Source organism: Epinephelus lanceolatus, chromosome 24 (assembly GCF_041903045.1).
Source record: "Epinephelus lanceolatus isolate andai-2023 chromosome 24, ASM4190304v1, whole genome shotgun sequence".
NCBI classification, from domain to species: domain Eukaryota; kingdom Metazoa; phylum Chordata; class Actinopteri; order Perciformes; family Serranidae; genus Epinephelus; species Epinephelus lanceolatus.
In genome coordinates, this window is record NC_135757.1 from 3,023,790 (window position 1) to 3,048,599 (window position 24,810).

At 41.7% G+C, this 24,810-nt stretch overlaps 1 protein-coding gene across 7 annotated transcripts; it reads left to right on the plus strand.

Annotated features, from left to right (window-relative positions):
- Positions 1-1,827: 1,827 nt before the first annotated feature.
- Positions 1,828-23,578, plus strand: stat1a (signal transducer and activator of transcription 1a). 7 transcript variants are annotated; one of them, XM_078165872.1, is made up of 25 exons: positions 1,828-1,967; positions 5,599-5,729; positions 5,957-6,101; positions 6,185-6,280; positions 6,519-6,605; positions 6,694-6,772; positions 6,973-7,064; positions 8,977-9,128; positions 16,038-16,196; positions 16,297-16,389; positions 16,524-16,583; positions 16,669-16,689; positions 16,779-16,869; positions 16,961-17,002; positions 17,151-17,240; positions 17,315-17,413; positions 17,499-17,634; positions 17,729-17,784; positions 19,546-19,643; positions 19,724-19,863; positions 19,976-20,164; positions 21,777-21,855; positions 21,937-22,033; positions 22,387-22,428; positions 23,104-23,578. In XM_078165872.1, the coding sequence occupies exons 2-25, from the start codon at positions 5,602-5,604 to the stop codon at positions 23,131-23,133; spliced, it is 2,301 nt and encodes a 766-aa protein (XP_078021998.1). In that variant the 5' UTR covers positions 1,828-1,967; positions 5,599-5,601; the 3' UTR covers positions 23,134-23,578. The 7 variants fall into 7 exon arrangements, with proteins under 7 accessions (XP_078021998.1, XP_078022000.1, XP_078022002.1 ...); XM_078165874.1 differs by having other exon boundaries at positions 19,549-19,643; XM_078165873.1 differs by having other exon boundaries at positions 1,846-1,967; positions 5,602-5,729.
- Positions 23,579-24,810: the final 1,232 nt, after the last annotated feature.

The following is a 24,810-nucleotide window of genomic DNA, read 5'->3' on the forward strand; positions in this document are numbered from 1 at the left end:
GATTCCTGCTGTGGGACATTTGTACACTGAAGCAGGAAAGGCGGTCAGGGAAATGAAACCTATGTACCTCTCATCCTGCACTCACCTGTGTCAGCTTGTTTTGGAAATGACTTCATAAGGATTAATTTTCTGCGCAAATATTCACTGATACACGATGCAAAACTGACACAATGTCAAACTATGTCTCAATTTCTGGCATTTTGATATGGAGATAGATTTGTGTCAGTGTTATTTGTGGGAGAATATCTACAATCTGTGTGTAAATATATAATCTTTAAGTATATAATAACTAACTATAAAAACTCAAGAGATAAATAAATATATGCAAAAGTGCAATTTGTAAAATTAAAGCATCATCTGCTAGTACAAAAAGTATTTGTAAGCTCAAAAATTAAATAAATAAATAAATATGGAGATTTGTGTCAGTATTATTTGTGCGAGAATATCTGCAATCTGTGTGCAAATGTGTAATTTATTAATATAAAATAACTTCCACAAACAAAAAAATTCGTAGTAAAAAAATCGTAATGTGTAATTCATTAATATAAAATAACTTCCACAAACACAAAAAAAAATCGTAGTAAAAAAAATCGTAAATGTGTAATTTATTAATATAAAATAACTTCCACAAACACAAAAAAGGCAGTTAAAAAAAAATCGTAAATGTGTAATTTATTAATCTAAAATAACTTTCACAAACACAAAAAATATTTGTAAAGTAAAAAAAACTCGTAAATGTGTAATTTATTAATATAAAATAACTTCCACAAACACAAAATAATTCGTAAAGTAAAAAAAAATCATAAATGTGTAATTCAATAATATAAAATAACTTCCACAAACACAAAAAAATCGTAGTAAAAAAAATTGTAAATGTGTAATTTATTAATATAAAATAACTTCCACAAACACAAAAAAACGCAGTTAAAAAAAAACTCGTAAATGTGTAATTTATTAATTTAAAATAACTTTCACAAACACAAAAAATTCATAGTAAAAAAAAATTGTAAATGTGTAATTTATTAATATAAAATAACATCCACAAACACAAAAAAATTCGTATTAAAAAAAATCGTAAATATGTAATTCATTAATATAAAATAACTTCCACAAACACAAAAAAATCGTAGTAAAAAAAACGAAAATATGTAATTTGTTAATATAAAATAAATTTGACAAAAAAACAAAAACCCGAAGCAAAACAAAAACAGTAACAAGCAATACATCTCTACAAAGGTGCTCTGTTGCATTGAACAGGTGTACCTAATAAAGTGGCCGGTGAGTGTAAATGCAGTTATGAGGCTATTATTATTGTTGGTGGGGCCAAATCTTTATTGTCCAACATTTATTGTTAGTAAATAAAATTATATATTCAAATAATATGTTCAGGAAATAATTCTTATTTTCTTATTTTTGGACAGAGTAACTTTAATGATGTGCACTGATTATTTATCACAAGTTAAGTTTCAGTTTCAGAGTTGTAGGAGTCTTTTATTGAGGCTGCTTTCTCTTTCTCTGAAAACACGTGGTCACTGTAAGCTCTTCTCATCACTTCACCCCCCCCCCCCCCCCCGGAGACCACATTATGTCGCTTTAAATCATAGAAACAATATTTTTCACACAATTAAAAACTCTTATTCTGAAAGACAAATTATTTCCACACATGTTTATTCCTGTTTGTGTGCCCATGCTGACAAACAAACAAGACAAACAAGCTGTGTGTCACTGTTGTTATGGGTACGCCTGCTAACTCATGGAACAGCCGGCATTCGTCGTTCTGATTGGCTGTCGTAGTCAAAGGGGCGGGCACATGGCAGGAAACTTAAGCGGCGATTGGCTGACGCTGTTTCCGTACACTTACAGGAGAAGGCTGAGTTGCAGAGTCGTTGCACAGTTTGGGAAAATCCTCTTTGGGACCTATAAACATATTCCTGTCATATTTTGTTCACATCACCTGACAATAAAAGGTAAGTTTAATATGTTATGCCCTCGCGCGGTGATGTAATGTCTTTTCTCACATATTTTCACAGACATATAAAACTGTGAACTTGAACTTGCTAGTCGAGTAAAGAAAACGACCATTTTAAAAGCATTAAATGTCAGTTTTACGTCGCTGTCTGTCACGTAAATATCCGCTAAACCGAGCAGCAGATATTTTAATCCAAATTCAACTTCTTTAAAGTGGTTTACTGTATCCGTCACCGTCCACTACCTCTAACCTGACACGTTAGCTAGTCACTGCCAAGCTGCCCCAAATGTTGTCAGTTAACTTAATGTGATGCAGCAGGTGAACAAAATCTCCGCCGAATTCACTACTGTAAAATAAGCATTCAGATAAAGTGTTGGGTGTGACGCTGTGACGCAGCAGTTTATGACAGTCTAGAAGAAAAGCTACAAAAGTCACATTTCCGGACGGACTTTGGTTTCACGAGACAAGCAAGAAAAGGTGAGTTCACGAGACGATTCCTGCTGTGGGACATTTGTACACTGACGCAGCAGAGGCGGTGATGGCAGTCAGGGAAATGAAACCTATGTACCTCTCTCATCCTGCACTCACCTGTGTCAGCTTGTTTTGGAAATGACTTCATAAGGATTAATTTTCTGCGCAAATATTCACTGATAAACGATGCAAAACTGACACAATGTCAAACTATGTCTCAATTTCTGGCATTTTGATATGGAGATAGATTTATGTCAGTGTTATTTGTGGGAGAATATCTACAATCTGTGTGTAAATATATAATCTTTAAGTATATAATATTATGCAAAAGTGCAACTTGTAAAATTAAAGCATCATCTGCTAGTACAAAAAGTATTTGTAAGCTCAAAAATTAAATAAATAAAGTTGCAATTAAAAACAGATCTGCAAACGCTTGAAATATGGAGATAGATTTGTGTCGGTATAATTAGTGTGAGAAAATCAACAATCTTTGTGTAAATGTGTAATCTATTAATATAAAATAACTTCCACAAACACACAAAAAATCGTAAAGTCAAAAAAGAATCGTAAGTGTGTAATTTATTAACATAAAATAACTTCCACAAATACAAAAAAAATTGTAAAGTAAAAAAAATCGTAAATGTGTAATTTATTAATATAAAATAACTTCCACAAACACAAAAAAATCATAAATGTGTAATTTATTAATATAAAATATCCTCCACAAACACAAAATATTTGTAAAGTAAAAAAAAATCATAAATGTGTAATTTATTAATATAAAATAACTTCCACAAACACAAAAAATCATAAATGTGTAATTTATTAATATAAAATAACTTCCGCAAACACAAAAAATCATAAGTGTGTCATTTATTAATATAAAATTACTTCCACAAATACAAAAAAGGTTTGCAAACTAAAAAAAATATTTTGCAAATATAAAACAAATCTGCACATACACAAATTCCACAAAAAAACAAATAAAACAAATAAAAAACACTTGTAAAAAATGTAAATACGCAAACGTAGAATTGAGATTCACAATTAAAAACTGGATTCGCAAATATTCGTTTGAAAGTCGTAAATGTGAGAAAGATATTCACCTATGCTTTTTATTTATTTATTTGTAAATGAATTAAAAATTTAAAAAAAATGTTAAGTTTTGGAATTTATCTATGTGCAGCTGCGTTATATATTCGCAAAAATATATATTTGTGAAAAGTGTTTTTAATTTACGGGTTGTCGACCGATTTCACACGAATATTACCGAGACAAATTTATCGCCATAATCTGACCAAAATTTATTTTGTTTTTTTAAATTATTTATTTATTGTTTAATAATGTTGACTCATTCAGCTAACTCTGTTGCCTCAAATACATTTATTTTCTCTACGCTCATTTACTGTTGTTTTATTAACTTCTTTTCCTTACATATGTATTTATATTTTATTTATTGTAAATATACAAATTTAACATTTTTGTTAAAGAACTTACCTTTGCCAGCTTATAATGAAAATCAATATGGTAATATTGACTTCAAGAAATAGAAATATAAGGTCTGATGCAGCTGTAACTTTCAGTACAATAGTTATCATCTTTGGAAATGCAAGAACAAGTGGAAATCAGCTGCTTCATGATTGTCTTGGGGGCTGATGGTGAGTGGAGCAAATCCACCAGCCACCTGCACACGTTTCCAACATCTGGCTGATGAATGGAGCTGATTTTGTTCCCTGGAATCACTTGACTTTCGTTTTTTTTTTTTCAAATTTCCTATGAAAAGAGCAGTGAACGCATCTTGAAACTGAAAGAGGAAACACAGCACATAATTATCCAGTCAGCATCTCTGACTTCCGATGTTCAGTGCCAAACACTGATTTCTTTCCAGATGTAGAGCTCCCTGACCTTTGACCTCTGTGCACCCTGAGGGGCGGAGCGTGGAAAAGAGATTAGCTTATCGAATCACTGCATATTTCTCATGTTTTGAAGGAATTACAAGTTCTTAAGGGATCAGATGAAACTTAATTGATTCCTGTGGGAGGCTGCAGAGCAAACATTGACACAACACAACAGAAATATAATAGTTATAACATTATTTATACAGCACCTTTTTAAAAACAGGGTTTACAGAGTGCTTTGTGAAGCAGAGCAAATAAAATAAAAATACCAAAAACAGCAAAAGCAATAAAACAACAAAAACAAAAGTAAAGTACAACATCACATAAAAGCAAATGTATAACAATAACTCGAATGACAAGTAACTCAAAAAGTCTATTTAATTCTTTAATTCTAAAATAATGCCTTAATATGTATTAATATGTCTTAAATCAGTCTTTTAAAAGTCTTAAAAATGCTAAGACATGGGAGGTAGGATAAAGTCTCAAAATATTTAGACATGACTGTTTTTTATTGGAAATAATTTACTGCATTCCCCCCACACTTTTGATTATTGTAAAATTTGACATATTTAATTCCGAGTGGCGTTTAAAGAAAAACTTAAAAAAAAAAAACTTTACGTGTCTTAAGAAGTCTTTAAAAAAATCTGAAATCTAAATTTAAGGTCTCAAAAAAATATTTAATTTCATAAAAAAACTTTAAATGCCTTTTATAGTCTTAAAAAATCTAAAGTCTAAATTTAAAGTCTGTAAAACAATTTAAAAGTCTTAAAAAAATCTTTAAATGTCCTAAAAAAATATCTGAAGTTAAAGTCTAAAGAAATATTTAAAAATAATAAAAAAAAATTTGAATGTCCTAAAAAATATCTTAAGTCTAAATTTAAAGTCTCAAAAAATATTTTAAAGTCTTAAAACAATCTTTAAATGTCTTAAGAAATATCAAAAGTCTAAATTTAAAGATTCAGAAAAATATTTAAAAGTCTTAAAAAAAAAAATCTTTAAATGTTTTTATAGTAATGAGTTTTCATAGTTTGGTAAAAACCCAAATCGCCCTTTTTCAGAGCCTAATTGATAAATCTGTGATAAGGGTCCATATTTAAGAGATCCTTTTAAAAAATGTTCATTTATGTTTTGTGTCTATATGGTTGAAAATCAAAGATCAGATCATTGTCAGATTTTCTTAGTGCAGCATGAGCGAGGCTCCAGTTTCAACCTTGAACTACACTTTAAACTGGAACTCATGAAGCTGCTCTCGTTCACCAGAAGATGGCGCAGTGGTGCCAACTCCAGATGCTGGACTGCAAGTACCTGGAGCAGGTGGACCAGCTGTACGACGACTCGTTCCCCATGGACATCCGACAGTACCTGAGCAAGTGGATCGAGAGCATCGACTGGTGAGAGGACAGACACAGGGATGGGCCGATCAATTAAATAAATTGAAAAGTTTTGTATTTTCGACAATTGTTCGGACAAAAGAGACGTCTGAAGAGGTCGCAGATGTCGACTTTTCTGTGTTTGTATCTTTGAAAACAAAATACTTAATGGACTCTACATTTTATCGTCGGAACAACTAGACAATAGATTCATGAAAGTAGTAGCTCTATCGTCTTTGCTTCCTCAGGGACACGGTGGCGATACAGGACTCTCTGGCCACCGTTCGCTTCCACGACCTCCTGGCTCAGCTGGACGACCAACACAGCCGCTTCGCCCTGGAGAACAACTTCCTGCTGCAGCACAACATCCGCAAGATCAAGAGGAACCTGCAGGTACGAACGAAGCCAGCTGAACCGGAGGCGTTAATCTTTACTCAGTGTCTAAGTCGTAACTTAAACTCTGGGTGTCTCTGCAGGATCGGTTCCAGGAAGATCCGGTCCACATGGCCATGATCATCTCCAGGAACCTGAAGGAGGAACAGAAGATCCTCGCCACTGCCAAGAGCGTAGAGGTAGAACACACAAAATGCACATAGGCCCGTCTAGACCTTTGTATCGTCCAGTGTGTTTGAAGATAAGTCATAATCTCACTATTACTAAGTTAAAGTCATTTAAAAATCTGCTCACAGTGAGTCAGCAGAACGTGCAAAAAACAGGGAAGTCCGTCTACAGACAAGGAAACAATGTGGAGTTTCCTTGAATAAAGTCATGATGGGTAAACACTTATCTTATTTATCTTCATGTCTGCAGCAGGAGAGGGAGGGGACGGAGTCGGCGATGGTGGTGGAGAAACAGAAGCTGGACAACAAAGTGAAGGAGATGAAAGAAAGAGTGCAGGTGACATCATGTGACGTGTACAGACGAAACACGGTCGAGCAGAAGGAGTCAGGGTGGTTGAAATGTCTTCCCTGTTCGTCTTCTTCAGGTGGCGGATCAGAACATTAAGAACCTTGAAGATCTGCAGGACGAGTACGACTTCAAAGCCAACACGCTCAAGAGCAGAGGTGAGAATGTTTGTGTTGGAGGTGTTGTCAGGGCAACAGGAGGTCACAATGAGAGAACATTGTCGAAAACAAGACAACAGAACTTGCTAGCTAGAATCGTTTTGCCTCCAGCTAAGCCCCGCCCACCTAAAAATGTACACAGTAAAAGGGTCTATAGAAAGCGCTTGTTTGTGGAGCTGATGTTATTTGTGTTTGTGCAGAGAACGAAGTGAACGGCATGACAGCAAAGGAGCTGGAGAAAGAGAAGCTGGTGGTCGGGAGGATGTGCTTCGAACTGAAAGCCAAACGACAGGTGAGCAGACACAGACGTGTTGATCCCTGACACACATTAAACACACATTAAACATGGGTTAATAGAGACAGTTTCAAACACAAGTTCACAAATCAGCTTCACTATAATTCGCAGCATTCACAGACAAACACTTGTCTTTATCTGGACACATTTTCCCCACAAATACAACATGCTAATGTTATTAGCACAAGCCTATGGCGTTTTACATTGTATAAATTAGCCTAGCAGCTAGTAAACTTTTCCTCTTGTCATATAAGTAAGTAAGTAAGTACATAATTCAGCTCCATTACAACTCACAAGGTTCACTGACAAAACAACTGTCTTATACTAAACACGTTTTCCAAACAAATACAACATGCTAACGTTATTAGCACAAGCCTATGGCATTTTACATTGTATAAATTAGCCTAGCAGCTAGCGGACTTTTCCTCTGCTCATATGAAGCCAGGATAAATCACACACATGAATTAAAATGTTATTTGTGTGGAGGCTTTATTGTCTTCACAATTTATTGTTTCTTATCTGTGAAATTAAAGTAAATCAGAGCGTTGTCTCCACTGAGGGAAATGGTTTCAGCTCCATAATCAGTGATTTTATCCTCATCAAACTCACGTCATTCAAAGTCAACAGAAACAAAATAAAACTCACTAAAGCCGTCCTGGTTCATGTTTCCACTGTTCCAACAGTCAGCAGCTCTGGAGTGGTTGATATTAACCCTTTCATCACCCATCTCTCTCTGTCTCTCTCTGTCAATTTCAATAAGCTTTATTGGCATGACTGTAGATTAACAATATTGCCAAAGACATTAAAAATTTACAAATAAAGTACAATAATAAAAGTAAGTCAGAAAACTATAAAAAAAAAAAAAAGATTAAATATATGATATATAATACAAAATACACTTATCTACAATACAATACACCAAAATATAATATAGAAAAAAAATGAATAAAGAAAAATATAGATTGTGAGTTACAAGGACTGTAAATATAGACAGGTGTGTCAGGTGTTGTGATGGTTGTCCCTCAGGCTGTGGCATAACCTGACATATTTTGCTGCTGCTAAGCTGCAGCAAAATAGTGACTTTGTGTTTTATTTTTGAGAGGAAGTCGGCTCTGATGTGTTCATACTTGCTGCAGTGCAACAGGAAGTGTGTCTGTGTGGACAGAGCTCACGCAACCTGTCCTCTCTGGGCAGCCAGGTCTGCCTGTGTCTGCCCGTCTCTATGGCCAAGCTGTGGTCACTGAGTCTGTACATGGTCAAAGTCTTCCTCAGTTTCTCATCAGTCACGGTGCTCAGATATTCTGCCACCGTGTACTGTCTGTTTAGAGCCAAATAACACTGAAGTTTGCTTTGCATTTTTGTGGTCGATGTCCAATAGTTAATGTAATGTTCTTTTTGTTTCTCTATAATTTGGTGGGTCCAGATTGTGTGAGGGCTGTCCTGAGGTCTGGTGCTGTTAGAGTAGCTGAGCCTCAGGACTTGATGGCTCTTTTTTGAATTCTAATTAAAAGGGGGAATTGGCCTAGCTCAGCTCGGCGCCCGTTGTTGGGGGTGTTCCTGTGCACTCTGAGGATGCTCTTGCAAATCTCTGTATGCAGGATTTCGATGGGGTGTTTGTCCCATTTTTCAAAATCTTGATTTGCAAGAGGACCCCACACCTCACTACCATACAGAATAACTGGTTCAATTATAGATTTGAATATTTTGAGCCAGATTCTAATGGGTATATTAATGTTTGAAGATTTCTTTATAGCATAGAAAGCCCTTCTTCCCCTCTCTCTGAGATCATCAACAGCCAGGTTAAAGTTTCCCGTGGACGTGATGTGTAGTCCTAAGTATGTGTAGTCCTAAGTATGTGTAGTCCTAAGTATGTGTAGTCCTAAGCATGTGTGCATCTCTTCTCTCTCAGGACGTGGTGGTTCAGCTCAGCGACCTCCTCAACGTCACCCAGGCGCTGCTGTCAGACCTGATCTCTGAGGAGCTGCCTGAGTGGAAGCAGCGGCAGCAGATCGCCTGTATCGGAGGGCCGCCCAACGCCTGCGTCGACCAGCTGCAGAACTGGTGAGACTTCCTGTCGTCCAGCAGCCTTAACACAACAAACAAACAAACAAACAATTATCCTCCGTTACTCCTCCTCCTTCTCCTCTGTTGTTCTCCCTTCCTCCTCTCTCCTCATCCTCCTCATCCATGTTGTTCTCCTCCTCCTGCATCTCCTCCTCCTCCTCTTGCTACATCTTCTCCTCCTCCTCATCTGTTGTTCTCCCTTCCTCCTCTCTGCTCTTCCTCATCTCTCCTCCCGTGTCTCCTCCTCTTCCTCCTACCATGTTGTTCTCCTCCTCCTCCTCCTCTTCATCCATGTCATCCCCCCCCCCATCTCCTTCTCCTCCTGTGTCTCCTCCTCCTGCCTCTCCTCCTCCTGTGTTTCTTCCTCCTCCTTCTCCTCCTCTTCCTGCATCTCCTCCTCCTCCTCCTCCTCTTCATCCATGTCGTTCCCCCCCCCCGCATCTCCTTCTCCTCCTGTGTCTCCTCCTCCTGCCTCTCCTCCTCCTGTGTTTCTTCCTCCTCCTTCTCCTCCTCTTCCTGCATCTCCTCCTCCTCCTCCTCTTCATCCATGTCGTTCCCCCCCCCCCCCGCATCTCCTTCTCCTCCTGTGTCTCCTCCTCCTGCCTCTCCTCCTCCTGTGTTTCTTCCTCCTCCTTCTCCTCCTCTTCCTGCATCTCCTCCTCCTCCTCTTGCTACATCTTCTCCTCCTCCTCATCTGTTGTTCTCCCTTCCTCCTCTCTGCTCTTCCTCATCTCTTCTCCCGTGTCTCCTCCTCTTCCTCCTACCATGTTGTTCTCCTCCTCCTCCTCCTCTTCATCCATGTCATCCCCCCCATCTCCTTCTCCTCCTGTGTCTCCTCCTCCTGCCTCTCCTCCTCCTGTGTTTCTTCCTCCTCCTTCTCCTCCTCTTCCTGCATCTCCTCCTCCTCCTCTTGCTACATCTTCTCCTCCTCCTCATCTGTTGTTCTCCCTTCCTCCTCTCTGCTCTTCCTCATCTCTCCTCCCGTATCTCCTCCTCTTCCTCCTACCATGTTGTTCTCCTCCTCCTCCTCCTCTTCATCCATGTCGTTCCCCCCCCCGCATCTCCTTCTCCTCCTGTGTCTCCTCCTCCTGCCTCTCCTCCTCCTGTGTTTCTTCCTCCTCCTTCTCCTCCTCTTCCTGCATCTCCTCCTCCTCCTCCTCCTCTTCATCCATGTCGTTCCCCCCCCCCGCATCTCCTTCTCCTCCTGTGTCTCCTCCTCCTGCCTCTCCTCCTCCTGTGTTTCTTCCTCCTCCTTCTCCTCCTCTTCCTGCATCTCCTCCTCCTCCTCCTCTTCATCCATGTCGTTCCCCCCCCCCCCCGCATCTCCTTCTCCTCCTGTGTCTCCTCCTCCTGCCTCTCCTCCTCCTGTGTTTCTTCCTCCTCCTTCTCCTCCTCTTCCTGCATCTCCTCCTCCTCCTCTTGCTACATCTTCTCCTCCTCCTCATCTGTTGTTCTCCCTTCCTCCTCTCTGCTCTTCCTCATCTCTTCTCCCGTGTCTCCTCCTCTTCCTCCTACCATGTTGTTCTCCTCCTCCTCCTCCTCTTCATCCATGTCATCCCCCCCCATCTCCTTCTCCTCCTGTGTCTCCTCCTCCTGCCTCTCCTCCTCCTGTGTTTCTTCCTCCTCCTTCTCCTCCTCTTCCTGCATCTCCTCCTCCTCCTCTTGCTACATCTTCTCCTCCTCATCTGTTGTTCTCCCTTCCTCCTCTCTGCTCTTCCTCATCTCTCCTCCCGTGTCTCCTCCTCTTCCTCCTACCATGTTGTTCTCCTCCTCCTCCTCCTCTTCATCCATGTCGTTCCCCCCCCCCGCATCTCCTTCTCCTCCTGTGTCTCCTCCTCCTGCCTCTCCTCCTCCTGTGTTTCTTCCTCCTCCTTCTCCTCCTCTTCCTGCATCTCCTCCTCCTCTTCATCCATGTCGTTCCCCCCCCCCGCATCTCCTTCTCCTCCTGTGTCTTCTCCTCCTGCCTCTCCTCCTCCTGTGTTTCTTCCTCCTCCTTCTCCTCCTCTTCCTGCATCTCCTCCTCCTCCTCCTCTTCATCCATGTCGTCCCCCCCCCCCCCCCCCCGCATCTCCTTCTCCTCCTGTGTCTCCTCCTCCTGCCTCTCCTCCTCCTGTGTTTCTTCCTCCTCCTTCTCCTCCTCCTCTTCCTGCATCTCCTCCTCCCCCTCCTCCCCCTCCTTCTCCTCCTCCTCTGGCATCTCCTCATTCTCCCCCTCCTGTGTCTCCTCCTCCCCCTCTTCCTGCATCTCCTGCATGTCCTCCTCCTCCCCCGTTCCTCCTCCTGCTGTTCTTCCCCTCTTCTGCATCTCCCCCTCCTTCTCCTCCTCCTCTGGCATCTCCTACTGTTTTTCTTCCTCCTCCTCTTCCTGCATCTCCTCCTCCTCTTGCTACATCTCCTCCTCCTCGTCCTTCTCCGTTTTGCATCTCCTCATTGTCCTCCTCCTCCTCCTCCTCCTCTTCATCCATGTTGTTCTCCTCCTCCTCCTCCCCCTCTTCCTGCATCTCCTTCTCGTCCTGTGTCTCCTCCTCCTGTGTTTCTTTCTCCTCCTCCTCCTCCTCCTCCTCCTCCTCCTCCTCCTCTTCCTGTGTCTCCTCCTCCCCCTCTTCCTGCATCTCCTGCATGTCCTCCTCCTCCTCTGGCATCTCCTCATTCTCCCCCTCCTGTATCTCCTCCTCCTGTGTATCTTCCTCCTCCTCCTCCCCCTCCTCCTCTTCCTGCATCTCCTTCTCCTCCTGTGTCTCCTCCTCCTGCCTCTCCTCCTCCTGTATTTCTTCCTCCTCCTCCTCTTCCTGCATCTCCTTCTCCTCCTGCATCTCCTTCTCCTCCTGTGTCTCCTCCTCCTGTGTTTCTTCCTCCTCCTCCTCCTCCTGTGTCTCCTCCTCCCCCTCCTCCTGCATCTCCTCCTCCTCCTCCTGTGTCTCCTCCTCCTGCCTCTCCTCCTCCTGTGTTTCTCCCTCCTCCTCCTCCTCCTCCTCCCCCTCCTTCTCCTCCTCCTCTGGCATCTCCTCATTCTCCCCCTTCTGTATCTCCTCCTCCTGTATCTCCTCCTCCTGTGTCTCCTCCTCCCCCTCCTCCTGCATCTCCTCCTCCTCCTGTGTCTCCTCCTCCTGCCTCTCCTGCTCCTGTGTTTCTTCCTCCTCCTCCTCCTCCTCCTCCTCCTCCTCTTCCTGCATCTCCTTCTCCTCCTGTGTCTCCTCCTCCTGTGTTTCTTCCTCCTCCTCCTCCTCTTCCTGCATCTCCTCTTCCTCTTGTGTCTCCTCCTCCCCCTCCTTCTATTCCTCCTCTGGCATCTCCTTATTCTCCCCCTCCTGTATCTCCTCCTCCTGTGTCTCCTCCTCCCCCTCTTACTGCATCTCCTGCATGTCCTCCTCCTCCTCCTCCTCCTCCCCCTCCTCTTCCTGCATCTCCTTCTCCTCCTGTGTCTCCTCCTCCTGTGTTTCTTCTTCCTCCTCCTCCTCCTCCTCCTCCTCTTGCATCTCCTCTTCCCCCTCCTTCTATTCCTCCTCTGGCATCTCCTTATTCTCCCCCTCCTGTATCTCCTCCTCCTGTGTCTCCTCCCCCCCTCCTCCTGCATCTCCTCCTCCTGTGTCTCTTCCTCCTGCCTCTCCTCCTCCTGTGTTTCTTCCTCCTCCTTCTCCTCCTCTTCCTGCATCTCCTCCTCCTCCTCTTGCTACATCTTCTCCTCCTCCTCATCTGTTGTTCTCCCTTCCTCCTCTCTGCTCTTCCTCATCTCTCCTCCCGTGTCTCCTCCTCTTCCTCCTACCATGTTGTTCTCCTCCTCCTCCTCCTCCTCTTCATCCATGTCGTCCCCCCCCCGCATCTCCTTCTCCTCCTGTGTCTCCTCCTCCTGCCTCTCCTCCTCCTGTGTTTCTTCCTCCTCCTTCTCCTCCTCTTCCTGCATCTCCTTCTCCTCCTCTTGCTACATCTTCTCCTCCTCCTCATCTGTTGTTCTCCCTTCCTCTTCTCTGCTCTTCCTCATCTCTCCTCCCGTGTCTCCTCCTCTTCCTCCTACCATGTTGTTCTCCTCCTCCTCCTCCTCCTCTTCATCCATGTCGTCCCCCCCCCGCATCTCCTTCTCCTCCTGTGTCTCCTCCTCCTGCCTCTCCTCCTCCTGTGTTTCTTCCTCCTCCTTCTCCTCCTCTTCCTGCATCTCCTCCTCCTCCTCTTGCTACATCTTCTCCTCCTCCTCATCTGTTGTTCTCCCTTCCTCCTCTCTGCTCTTCCTCATCTCTCCTCCCGTGTCTCCTCCTTCTCCTACCATGTTGTTCTCCTCCTCCTCGTCCTCTTCATCCATGTCATCCCCCCCATCTCCTTCTCCTCCTGTGTCTCCTCCTCCTGCCTCTCCTCCTCCTGTGTTTCTTCCTCCTCCTTCTCCTCCTCTTCCTGCATCTCCTCCTCCTCCTCTTGCTACATCTTCTCCTCCTCCTCATCTGTTGTTCTCCCTTCCTCCTCTCTGCTCTTCCTCATCTCTCCTGCCGTGTCTCCTCCTCTTCCTCCTACCATGTTGTTCTCCTCCTCCTCCTCTTCATCCATGTCATTCCCCCCCCCCGCATCTCCTTCTCCTCCTGTGTCTCCTCCTCCTGCCTCTCCTCCTCCTGTGTTTCTTCCTCCACCTTCTCCTCCTCTTCCTGCATCTCCTCCTCCTCCTCTTGCTACATCTTCTCCTCCTCCTCATCTGTTGTTCTCCCTTCCTCCTCTCTGCTCTTCCTCATCTCTCCTCCCGTATCTCCTCCTCTTCCTCCTACCATGTTGTTCTCCTCCTTCTCCTCCTCTTCCTGCATCTCCTCCTCCTCCTCCTCTTCATCCATCTCGTCCCCCCCCCCCCCCCCCCCGCATCTCCTTTTCCTCCTGTGTCTCCTTCTCCTGCCTCTCCTCCTCCTGTGTTTCTTCCTCCTCCTCTTCCTGCATCTCCTCCTCCCCCTCCTCCCCCTCCTTCTCCTCCTCCTCTGGCATCTCCTCATTCTCCCCCTCCTGTGTCTCCTCCTCCCCCTCTTCCTGCATCTCCTGCATGTCCTCCTCCTCCCCCGTTCCTCCTCCTGCTGTTCTTCCCCTCTTCTGCATCTCCCCCTCCTTCTCCTCCTCCTCTGGCATCTCCTACTGTTTTTCTTCCTCCTCCTCTTCCTGCATCTCCTCCTCCTTCTCCTCCTCCTCTGGCATCTCCTACTGTTTTTCTTCCTCCTCCTCTTCCTGCATCTCCCCCTCCTTCTCCTCCTCCTCTGGCATCTCCTACTGTTTTTCTTCCTCCTCCTCTTCCTGCATCTCCTCCTCCTCGTCCTTCTCCGTTTTGCATCTCCTCATTGTCCTCCTCCTCCTCCTCCTCCTCCTCCTCCTCCTCCTCCTCCTCTTCATCCATGTTGTTCTCCTCCTCCTCCTCCCCCTCTTCCTGCATCTCCTTCTCGTCCTGTGTCTCCTCCTCCTGTGTTTCTTCCTCCTCCTCCTCCTCCTCCTCCTCCTCTTCCTGTATCTCCTCCTCCTGTGTCTCCTCCTCCCCCTCTTCCTGCATCTCCTGCATGTCCCCCTCCTCCTCTGGCATCTCCTCATTCTCCCCCTCCTGTATCTCCTCCTCCTGTGTATCTTCCTCCTCCTCCTCCTCCTCCTCCTCCTCCTCCTCCTCCTCCCCCTCCTCTTCCTGCATCTCCTTCTCCTCCTGTGTCTCCTCCTCCTGCCTCTCCTTCTCCTGTATTTCTTCCTCCTCCTCCTCCTCCTCCCCCTCCTCTTTCTGCATCTCCTTCTCCTCCTGTGTCTCCTTCTCCTGCCTCTCCTCCTCCTGTATTTCTTCCTCCTCCTCCTCCTCCTCCTCCTCTTCCTGCATCTCCTTCTCCTCCTGTGTCTTCTCCTCCTGTGTTTCTTCCTCCTCCTCCTCCTCCTGTGTCTCCTCCTCCCCCTCCTCCTGCATCTCCTCCTCCTCCTCCTCCTGTGTCTCCTCCTCCTGCCTCTCCTCCTCCTGTGTTTCTCCCTCCTCCTCCTCCCCCTCCTTCTCCTCCTCCTCTGGCATCTCCTCATTCTCCCCCTTCTGTATCTCCTCCTCCTGTGTCTCCTCCTCCCCCTCCTCCTGCATCTCCTCCTCCTCCTGTGTCTCCTCCTCCTGTGTCTCCTCCTCCTGCCTCTCCTGCTCCTGTGTTTCTTCCTCCTCCTCCTCTTCCTGCATCTCCTTCTCCTCCTGTGTCTCCTCCTCCTGTGTTTCTTCCTTCTCCTCCTCCTCTTCCTGCATCTCCTCCTCCTCCCCCTCCTCCCCCTCCTTCTCCTCCTCCTCTGGCATCTCCTCATTCTCCCCCTTCTGTATCTCCTCCTCCTGTGTCTCCTCCTCCCCCTCCTCCTGCATCTCCTCCTCCTCCTGTGTCTCCTCCTCCTGCCTCTCCTGCTCCTGTGTTTCTTCCTCCTCCTCCTCCTCTTCCTGCATCTCCTTCTCCTCCTGTGTCTCCTCCTCCTGTGTTTCTTCCTCCTTCTCTTCCTCTTCCTGCATCTCCTCTTCCTCTTGTGTCTCCTCCTCCCCCTCCTTCTATTCCTCCTCTGGCATCTCCTTATTCTCCCCCTCCTGTATCTCCTCCTCCTGTGTCTCCTCCTCCCCCTCTTCCTGCATCTCCTGCATGTCCTCCTCCTCCTCCCCCTCCTTCTATTCCTCCTCTGGCGTCTCCTCATGCTCCCCCTCCTGTATCTCCTCCTCCTGTGTCTCCTCCTCCCCCTCTTCCTGCATCTCCTGCATGTCCTCCTCCTGCTGTTCCTCCCACTCTTCCTGCATCTCCTCCTCCTCCTCCTCCTCCTCCCCCTCTTCATCTATGTTGTTCTCTCCTGCTCCTGCGTCTCCTCCACCTCCTCTTCATCTGTCATTTCCCTTTCCTCTTCCTCCTCCTCCGGCATCTCCTCATTCTCCTCATGCTCCTCCTGCGTCTCCTCCTCCTCCCTCAGGTTCACGGCAGTAGCGGAGAGTCTGCAGCAGGTGCGTCAGCACCTGAAGAAGCTGCAGGAGTTGGAGCAGAAGTTCACGTACGACAGCGACCCCATCACACAGAAGAAGGCCTACCTGGAGGCGCGGGCCCTGGACCTCCTCAAGAACCTCCTCTCCAAGTACAGAACCTCCTGCACTGATCACCTTCATGTGTAATTAAAGGTACCAAACAATGACGTGTGTGCGTGTGTGTGTGTGTGTGTGTGTGTGTGTGTGCAGCTCCCTGGTGGTGGAGAGGCAGCCCTGTATGCCCACTCACCCTCAGAGGCCTCTGGTGCTGAAGACAGGCGTCCAGTTCACAGTCAAGCTGCGGTGAGAGACTCAAATCTGAGCGTCGCGTCATCAGGACGCAGGAAGTCCTCGCAGTCCTTACAGCAACAAGCTTCATACGTACATATACTTGTGTCTTCTTCTCCGTCGCCTGTAACTTCCTGTTGTCGTTGCAGGTTCCTGGTGAAGCTGCACGAGTTTAACTACCAGCTCAAAGTCAAGGCTCTGTTTGACAAGTAAGCTGCGTTCAACAGCTCGTGTCACCTGCTGCTCATAACTGTTGAAACATGTTGCTAAATCACTTTGTCTTCTGCTCCTCAGAGACGTGACGGAGAAGAAAGGGTACGTCTCTGAACCGTGGACAACATGTCGTACTTTGATTATTGTTGTTATTTGTTTGTTTGTTTATTTGTTTATTTATCTGTCGTCAGGTTTCGTAAGTTTAACATTTTAGGCACAAACACCAAAGTCATGAACATGGAGGAGTCGAACGGCAGCCTGGCAGCAGAGTTCAGACACTTGGTGAGTCTTTCATACTGTTACGTGTCACGTGTGTGTGTGTGTGTGTGTGTGTGTGGTATGTTGTCTTAACGTCTCTTCACTCTTCACGCAGCAACTGAAGGAGCAGAAAGTTGCCGGCAACCGAACAAATGAGGTACGAGTCTTACGTTTCCAGTCTGTTTGTCTCACCTCAGCCATACATGTGCAGACCACACACAAGAGTCGTTGTGTAGTTTTAAGCTGAGTGTGTGTGTGTGTGTGTGTGTGTGTGTGTGTGTGTGTGTGTGTGTGTGTGTGTTCAGGGTCCTCTGATCGTCACCGAGGAGCTTCACTCGCTCAGCTTCGAGTCGGAGCTGCAGCTCAACCAGTCGGGACTCGACATCAAACTGGAGGTGAGACGAGACGACGCAGATTATTTCGTTTACTCTGTTCATGGTTGTTTACATGTTGTTGTTGTTGTTTTCAGGCCATGTCTCTGCCTGTCGTGGTCATCTCTAACGTGTGTCAGCTGCCCAGCGGCTGGGCGTCCATTCTCTGGTACAACATGCTGACCACTGAGCCCAGGGTGAGCACACACACACACACACACACACACACACACACACAGAGGAAGTCATGCTGTTGCTGACGTTTCCCCTCCTCATCCTCAGAATCTGAAGTTCTTCATCACCCCTCCTGCGGCGAAGTGGTCCCAGCTGTCCGAGGTCCTCAGCTGGCAGTTCTCCTCAGTCACCAAGCGAGGCCTGAACCAGGAGCAGCTCAACATGCTGGCTGACAAGCTGCTCGGTAGGAAACACACGACACGCCATGACACGTGACATCACTGCATTTGGCGCAGAGGCGTCAGGTGTAAATGTGACACCTCCATGTTTGTGTGCAGGAGCCAAAGCCCAGAGGAACCCAGAGGGTCTGATCCCCTGGACCAAGTTCTGCAAGGTAAGACACCATCATGTTGAACAGCGCCACGCAGAGACTAGTGATGATGTGTGTGTTTTGTTTGTGTTGTTTTTTTTTTTTTTTTTTTTGTGATAAAATGTTTTTAAAAAAAATTGATAAATTCTGTGAATTTTTTTTTCCAAAATCTTAAAAAAAAATTAATAAAATTAAAAAAATGTTAAATTGAAAACGGAGTTAAAAAAAAATCTGAAAAAATTAATAAAATGTCTGAAAATATTTTTAAAAAATGTCAGAAAAAAAATATAATAAAATTTTAAGAAAATGTTAGAAAATCTGTTGATAAAATGTCGGGACAATATAATTAAAATTTCCCCAAAAATGTTATTAAAATGTCTGAAAAATGTTAACAAAAAAAAAAAGAAATATATCGATAAAATGTCGGCGAAATATTAACACATTGTTTGATTTTTAAAAAAATAATAATAATACCAATTCAGAAAATATTTTGATAAAATGTTTGAAATTTTTTTAAGAAAATGTTAGAAAATCTGTTGATTAAATGTCGGGACAATATAATTAAAATTTCCCTAAAAATGTTACTGAAATGTCTGAAAATTGTTAACAAAATGTTAAAATAAAAAAATTGATAAATATCTGCAAAATATTATCACATTGTCTGAGAATTTAAAAAAAAGGAATTTAGAAAATGTTTTTGATAAATTGTCCAAAAAATATTAAGAAAATCTGTCGACAGAATGTCACGAAAATATTGTTAATTTTTCAATAAATGTTACTGAAATGTAAAAAAAAAAAAGAATAATGGTAAAATATCTGAAAAAATTATATAAATGATAAAATATTCAAAAATTTGATAAATTGTGTGGAAAGAAAATATTTCAAAAATCCTAAAAATATTAATAAAATATTCCAAAAAATGTTGATAAAATGTCAGAAAAATTTATAATAAAATGTTTGGAAAAAAGGGACAAATTGTCAAAAAAAAAATTAAGAAAATGTTAGAAAATCTGTTGATAAAATGTTGGGACACTATAATTAAAATTTCCCAATAAATGTTACTGAAATGTCTGAAAAATGTTATCACATTGTCTGAGAAATTGTTTTTTAAAAAAAATTCGAAAATATTTTGATAAATTGTCCAAAAGATATTAAGAAAATCTGTTGATAAAATGTCAATGTTATCACATTATCTGGAAAAATATTTTAAAAAGATCAGAATATTTTAAAATGTTTGAGGAAAAAAATGTGAAATTGTGTGGAAAAACTATTTCAAAAATCCTAAAAAAAAATTAATAATAAATAAAAAAAAAAGTTGATGAAATGTCCAAAAATAATTTAAAAAAATCGTCTGAAAAAATTAATAAACCATCGCAAAACTATTATTAAATTGTCCAAAAGAATGTTAAAAAAATAGCCGAACAATATATTGATAAAATGTCAGAAAAAAATGTTAACAAATGTCCCAGTGATGCAGAACAGCTGCAGCTCCACCCGGCTCGGTCTTGGCAAAGTGCTGGAATTGGAAACTGAAGGGCATGCTGCTTTTCATGACATCCAGTATTAAAAAACTACAACTGGCAGAAGGAGCTCTTACCACCAGGGTTGCTCACAGGTGTGTTGCATACAGCCAGTGAGATAATTGCTATAATTCTGTGACAGATTTGTCAACTTGAGGCCTCGTACAAACACGTCTATCCTGTCACATGATCTCGTGATCTTTAGTTGCTGCTTTCGTGCCCTGCTCAGACTCTTTACTAACCTAAACCCTTTTGTTTCGTCCAGCAGCAGAGTGCCAACGAGAAGTCTTTCCCCTTCTGGCTGTGGATCGAAGGAATCCTGGATCTGATTAAGAGACACCTGCTGTCCCTCTGGAATGACGGGTGAGTGCTGCTCTGATTTAAACCAGTGGCGCCGGCCATTACGAGACTTGTCTTGATGTAGATGTGTTGTGTGTTCGCAGCTCCATCATGGGCTTCATCAGTAAGGAGAGGGAGAAGGGTCTGCTGAGCGACAAGTGTCCGGGTACCTTCCTGCTCCGCTTCAGTGAGAGCAGCAGGGAGGGCGCCATCACCTTCACCTGGATCGAACACGACGTCCACGGTGAGCAGAACGTCACGTGTCCAACACAGGGAGACTTTAAAGCAGACGTTAGACACAGAATGAAAAGACAGAAGCTCCACCTTTAATAAAGCGTCTGTGTTCTTGACCCCAGACAAGCCTCTCTACCACTCTGTGGAGCCGTACACTAAGAAGGAGCTGTCCGCCGTCTCGCTGCCCGACATCATCCGCACCTACAAGGTGATGGCCGCCGAGAACATCCCGGAGAACCCGCTCCGCTTCCTCTACCCCAACATCCCCAAAGACAAGGCCTTCGGGAAGTACTACCCCAAACCCTCCGAGAGTAAGTCACCAAACTCCGCTCACTCATAAATATGATGATTACAGCTTTATTTAATGCAGATTAAATTAACTAAAAACTGAAATAACTGATGATAATTTGCTTTTATCTTGTGAAGTAAAACAGGATTGTAAAAGCAGGACTTTTACATCAAAATAAAAGACCTTTATTGACATTGTGCAGTGTGATCACTGAAATATAAAGACACAGAAGAACACACTAATAAAAATACAAAGAAACTGCAGCAAATAAACGTCGACAACACCGCTCCTAAAATAATTAGTAAAATAAATATAGTGTGATTTTTGAAATAGAATAAATGTGATAATTTCTCTAAAATAAATGTTATTTTATACTAAATAAAGAGAATTTATTGCAGCAGAAAAAAATAATTATTGTTCTAAAATATATGCAATTTATTTTTAGAATCTATTGCATGAAAATAAATGCATTTATTGCATAAAAAAGTATAATTGCACCAGAAATTATTGCAGTAAAATAAATATAGAAAAAAATGCTGTAGAAAAAAGTAAATATTGTTCTAAAATAAATTATTTTGCACTAAAATAAGTGCATTTAAAGTACCAGATAAAAGTACAATTGTCCTAGAAATTATTGCAGTAAAATAAAAATAATTTTGCAGTAAAATTTATCTCACCAGAATAAATGCATTTATCACACTAAAATAAATATAATTACTGCAAGAAAGAAGTTAATATTGCACTAAAATAAATGTTATTTTGCACTAAATAAAGAGAATTTATTTCACCAGAATAAATGCATTTATTCTACTGGAATTAATGTAATTATAGCACTAGAAAAAATAATTATGGTTCTAAAATAAATGCATTTATAGCACAAGAATAAAAATAATAATTGCACTAGAAAAAAAGGAATTATTGCATTAGAATAAATATAATTTTGCACTTAAATAGAAGGATTTATTGCAGCAGAATAATAATTAATTAATTAATTATTAATAATAATAATTTCACTAAAATAAATGTATTTATAGCACTAGAAAAAAGTAATTATTGTTCTAAAATAAATGCAATTTTGCTTTAAAATAAATTATTTATTGCATAAAAAAGTATAATTGCACCAGTAATTATTGCAGTAAAATAAGAGCATTTATTGCACCAGAATAAATGCATTTATTGCTTTAAACAAACAGTAGAATTGCAGCAGGATAAATGTAATAATTTCACTAAAGTAAATGCAATTAATGCTGTAGAAAAAAGTAATTATTGTTATATAAATATATGCATTTAAAGTGCTAGCAAAAAGTATAATTGCACTAGAAATTATTCCAGTAAAATAAAATAATTTTGCAGTAAAATAATTGAATTTATTTCACCAGAATAAACGTAATAAATTCACTTAAATAAATTCTTTCATCGCACAAGAATGAAAATAATAATTGCACTAGAAAAAAAGTAATTATTGCTTTAGAATAAATATAATTTTGCACTTAAATAGAATAATTTATTGCACTAGAAAAAAAAGCAATTATTGCATTAAAATAAATATAATTATTGCAGTAAAGTAAGATGATTTATTGCAGCAAAATAAATATAATTATTAACGTCTGACTCTGTGTCTGTCTGACGTGCAGCTCCAGAGCCCATGGATGTGGAGAACGGTCCAGAGAGGACCGGCTACATGAAGACGGAGCTCATATCCGTCTCAGAAGTGTCAGTATTATAATATTTAATGTGACATATATATTTCATCAGTGACGGATCAAACAGGTTAATGAGAGTGTTTGTGTGCAGACATCCGTCCAGACTGCAGGACAACATGATGCCCATGTCTCCTGACGACTACAAGGTGCTGTCGCAGTACGTCAGTCCCAGAGACATCGACGCTGTGGTGAGAGCCGAGACATGTTTTAGTGTTTGGGCTTAAATGGGATGAAGGTTGCTGCTCCTTGCTCAAAGGCACAACGCCAGCATCGTGTCAGGAAACAACATAATCACACTAAAATTGAATGAAGAGCACTTTGCTCTCACGACACTCAGACTTCAAACATCGATATGTGAACGCTGGCGTTGTCCCACCCCGACCCTTTTTCACTTGAAGATTTAGCACGTGTGTCCGTCTGTGTGTCCGTCTGTGTGTCCGTCTGTGTCTGTGTGTGTGTGTGTGTGTGTGTGTGTGTGTGTGTGTGCACGTCCAGCTGTAAATCCGGCTCTCCTCTGTTTATCTTCTTGCTCTGCTTTCAGACCAACAATCTGATTGCTGGATTCGGAGAGTTTGACGTTCAGGTAGATGCAGCTTTAATCTGTTGCTCTACACTCTGCAGCTAGACTTTAACTTTTTTAGTACCTGCTATATAAAGACTTTTTTATGACATACAGTACTTTAATTATTTTACATACTATACTATGGCCTTTTTATTTATTTATTTAAAATTTTTTTATGACATACTATAGTGTGACTTTGAAAATCATATATATATTATTTTCCATTTTTATTACATACTGTACGGCTTTTTTACTACTATTTTTTTTAATGACTATATTTTTTATTAATTTTTTTTATTATATTTTTTTAAGGCACACTATACTGTGACTTTATTTTTATTTAATCATTTTTTATTATTTATTTGTTTTACTTTTTTTATGGTATACTATACTATGACCTTTTTAAATTTAATTTTATTTCATCTAATGGCATACTATAATAAGACTATTTTTTATTTTACATTTTCATGGCATACTATAATGACATTTTTTGTATGCTTTACCATGACTTTATGTATTTATGTATTTATTTATTTATTTATTTATTAATTATATGACATTCTGTGCTGTGACATTTTAAACGTATTGATGAAACACTGTAAAATGACTCTGTGATATTTTTATGATATCACATTGAGACATATTTGAACCAGAACAATCTAATAACCTGTCGTCCGTCTCTTCTTGTCTCCTCAGATGAGTGCAGAGTTTCAGGATCAGAACTGAGGGACCGTCTCCGCCTCGCATTGTGCCGTCCTCTCTTTATGTAACTCTCAGACTCTGGGGTCAGGAAGCAGGTTCGCATGTTAAACCTTTGCAGGAAAACTGTAGTTTCTAAGTTGACTTCAGAAAACTAGATTTAGTTCAGACAAGATCTGTGATTTCATTCTAGTTCAGATAAGATCTCTGATTTCATTCGTGTACATATATATTTCTTTCTTATTCAGTGTGAACTTTAAACTCCTTTAAATCAACACGAGCTGTAAAGCAGTGTGCACAGTGTGCATGTCCGTGTCGCTGTGTCGCTGAGGTACTGCGACCACTGTGAGCTGAAACTGTGATGTTTGCTGTCGCACTTAAACTGAGCTTTTAATTTAAACAAGTGTCTCGTTACTTTTGGTTTCAGCAAGAGATGTAACAGTGGACCATAATTAAACCACTTTGACTCACACTGTGCCCTGCTGTGATGTTTTAACATCAGGAATGAGCCGTTACACATGTGAAACTCTTCCCATCAAGTGATTGTTATTTGAGTGGAGCGGTGAGAGTGTTTGTGACCCCGAGCAGGATGAGCCCTTACATATTCTTATAGTTATTTTTTATTTATTTTCACATTTCATTCATACGGAAAATGAATAAAATGTATGAATAAATAAATAAATAAATACAAGGAAACAAAATGTTGAGAAAAACAAATAATTTTTCTTTTACTTATGACTTTGTTCTTTTTGTTTATTTACTCATTTAATTTATGCATCTTATGTGTTAAATAGATGCATAAATTAATACAGAAATAGAAAAAAAAAATAAATCAATACAGAAATATATTTTGGTTAGGAACTGTACAAAAATGTAGGGAAAAAAGGGAAAAAATTATTTAATTTGTAAATTAAGTTTTAATGTTAGTTTTATCGATATATTTGTGTTTTAACGCAAAAAAATTAACAAATAGAAATATATAAAAGGTGGGAAAAACATTTCTGGGACCCCCCCCCCCTCCCAAAAAACACTAAAAGGCAGGAAAAACATTTTGGGACCCCCCCCCCCCCCCCCCCCCCCAAAAAAGGCTAAAAGGCAGGGGAAAAATTTTGGGACCCCCCCCCCCCCAAAAAACGCTAAAAGTCAGGAAAAACATTTTTGGGACCCCCCCCAAAAAGTTTTTTTAGAAAACTTTCTCTTTTCGTTCAGGTGCTCTTATCTCTTTTGTTTATGTCTGCTGGTGTTTGTTGGTCCCTTATTTATCATGCCTATGTTTGTTTACACCTGCGTTAGTCTATGAAGCCTTTGTGTTAGTCTATGGTTCAGTATGCCACGCCCTGTTTTAGCCTCTATTGTTTTGTGTTTATTTATATATCTAATTTTTTTTCCCCACGCATCTAATTTTGCACCTATTTATTTCCGCAGCTATTTATTGGTTTGTCTATTTTAGGATTTAGTTTTTAGCTACTGTTGTTTGTGCATACCCTGGTAGCGAGCAGGTCTTGAACCCGACACGGGCGCCTTTCGTGTCGAGAACAAACCTGCCGCGCCATCAGTGCAAGCACACTGGTAGCTGTTCTCTTTTTTGGTTTGACGTTGTCATTTGGGTCGGGACTTAAAAAAAATTACTGCACCTAGTAAGATTTGAACCCACAACCTCCGGTCTACAAACCAGCAACCAACAGTCTGAGCTATGTACTCTGA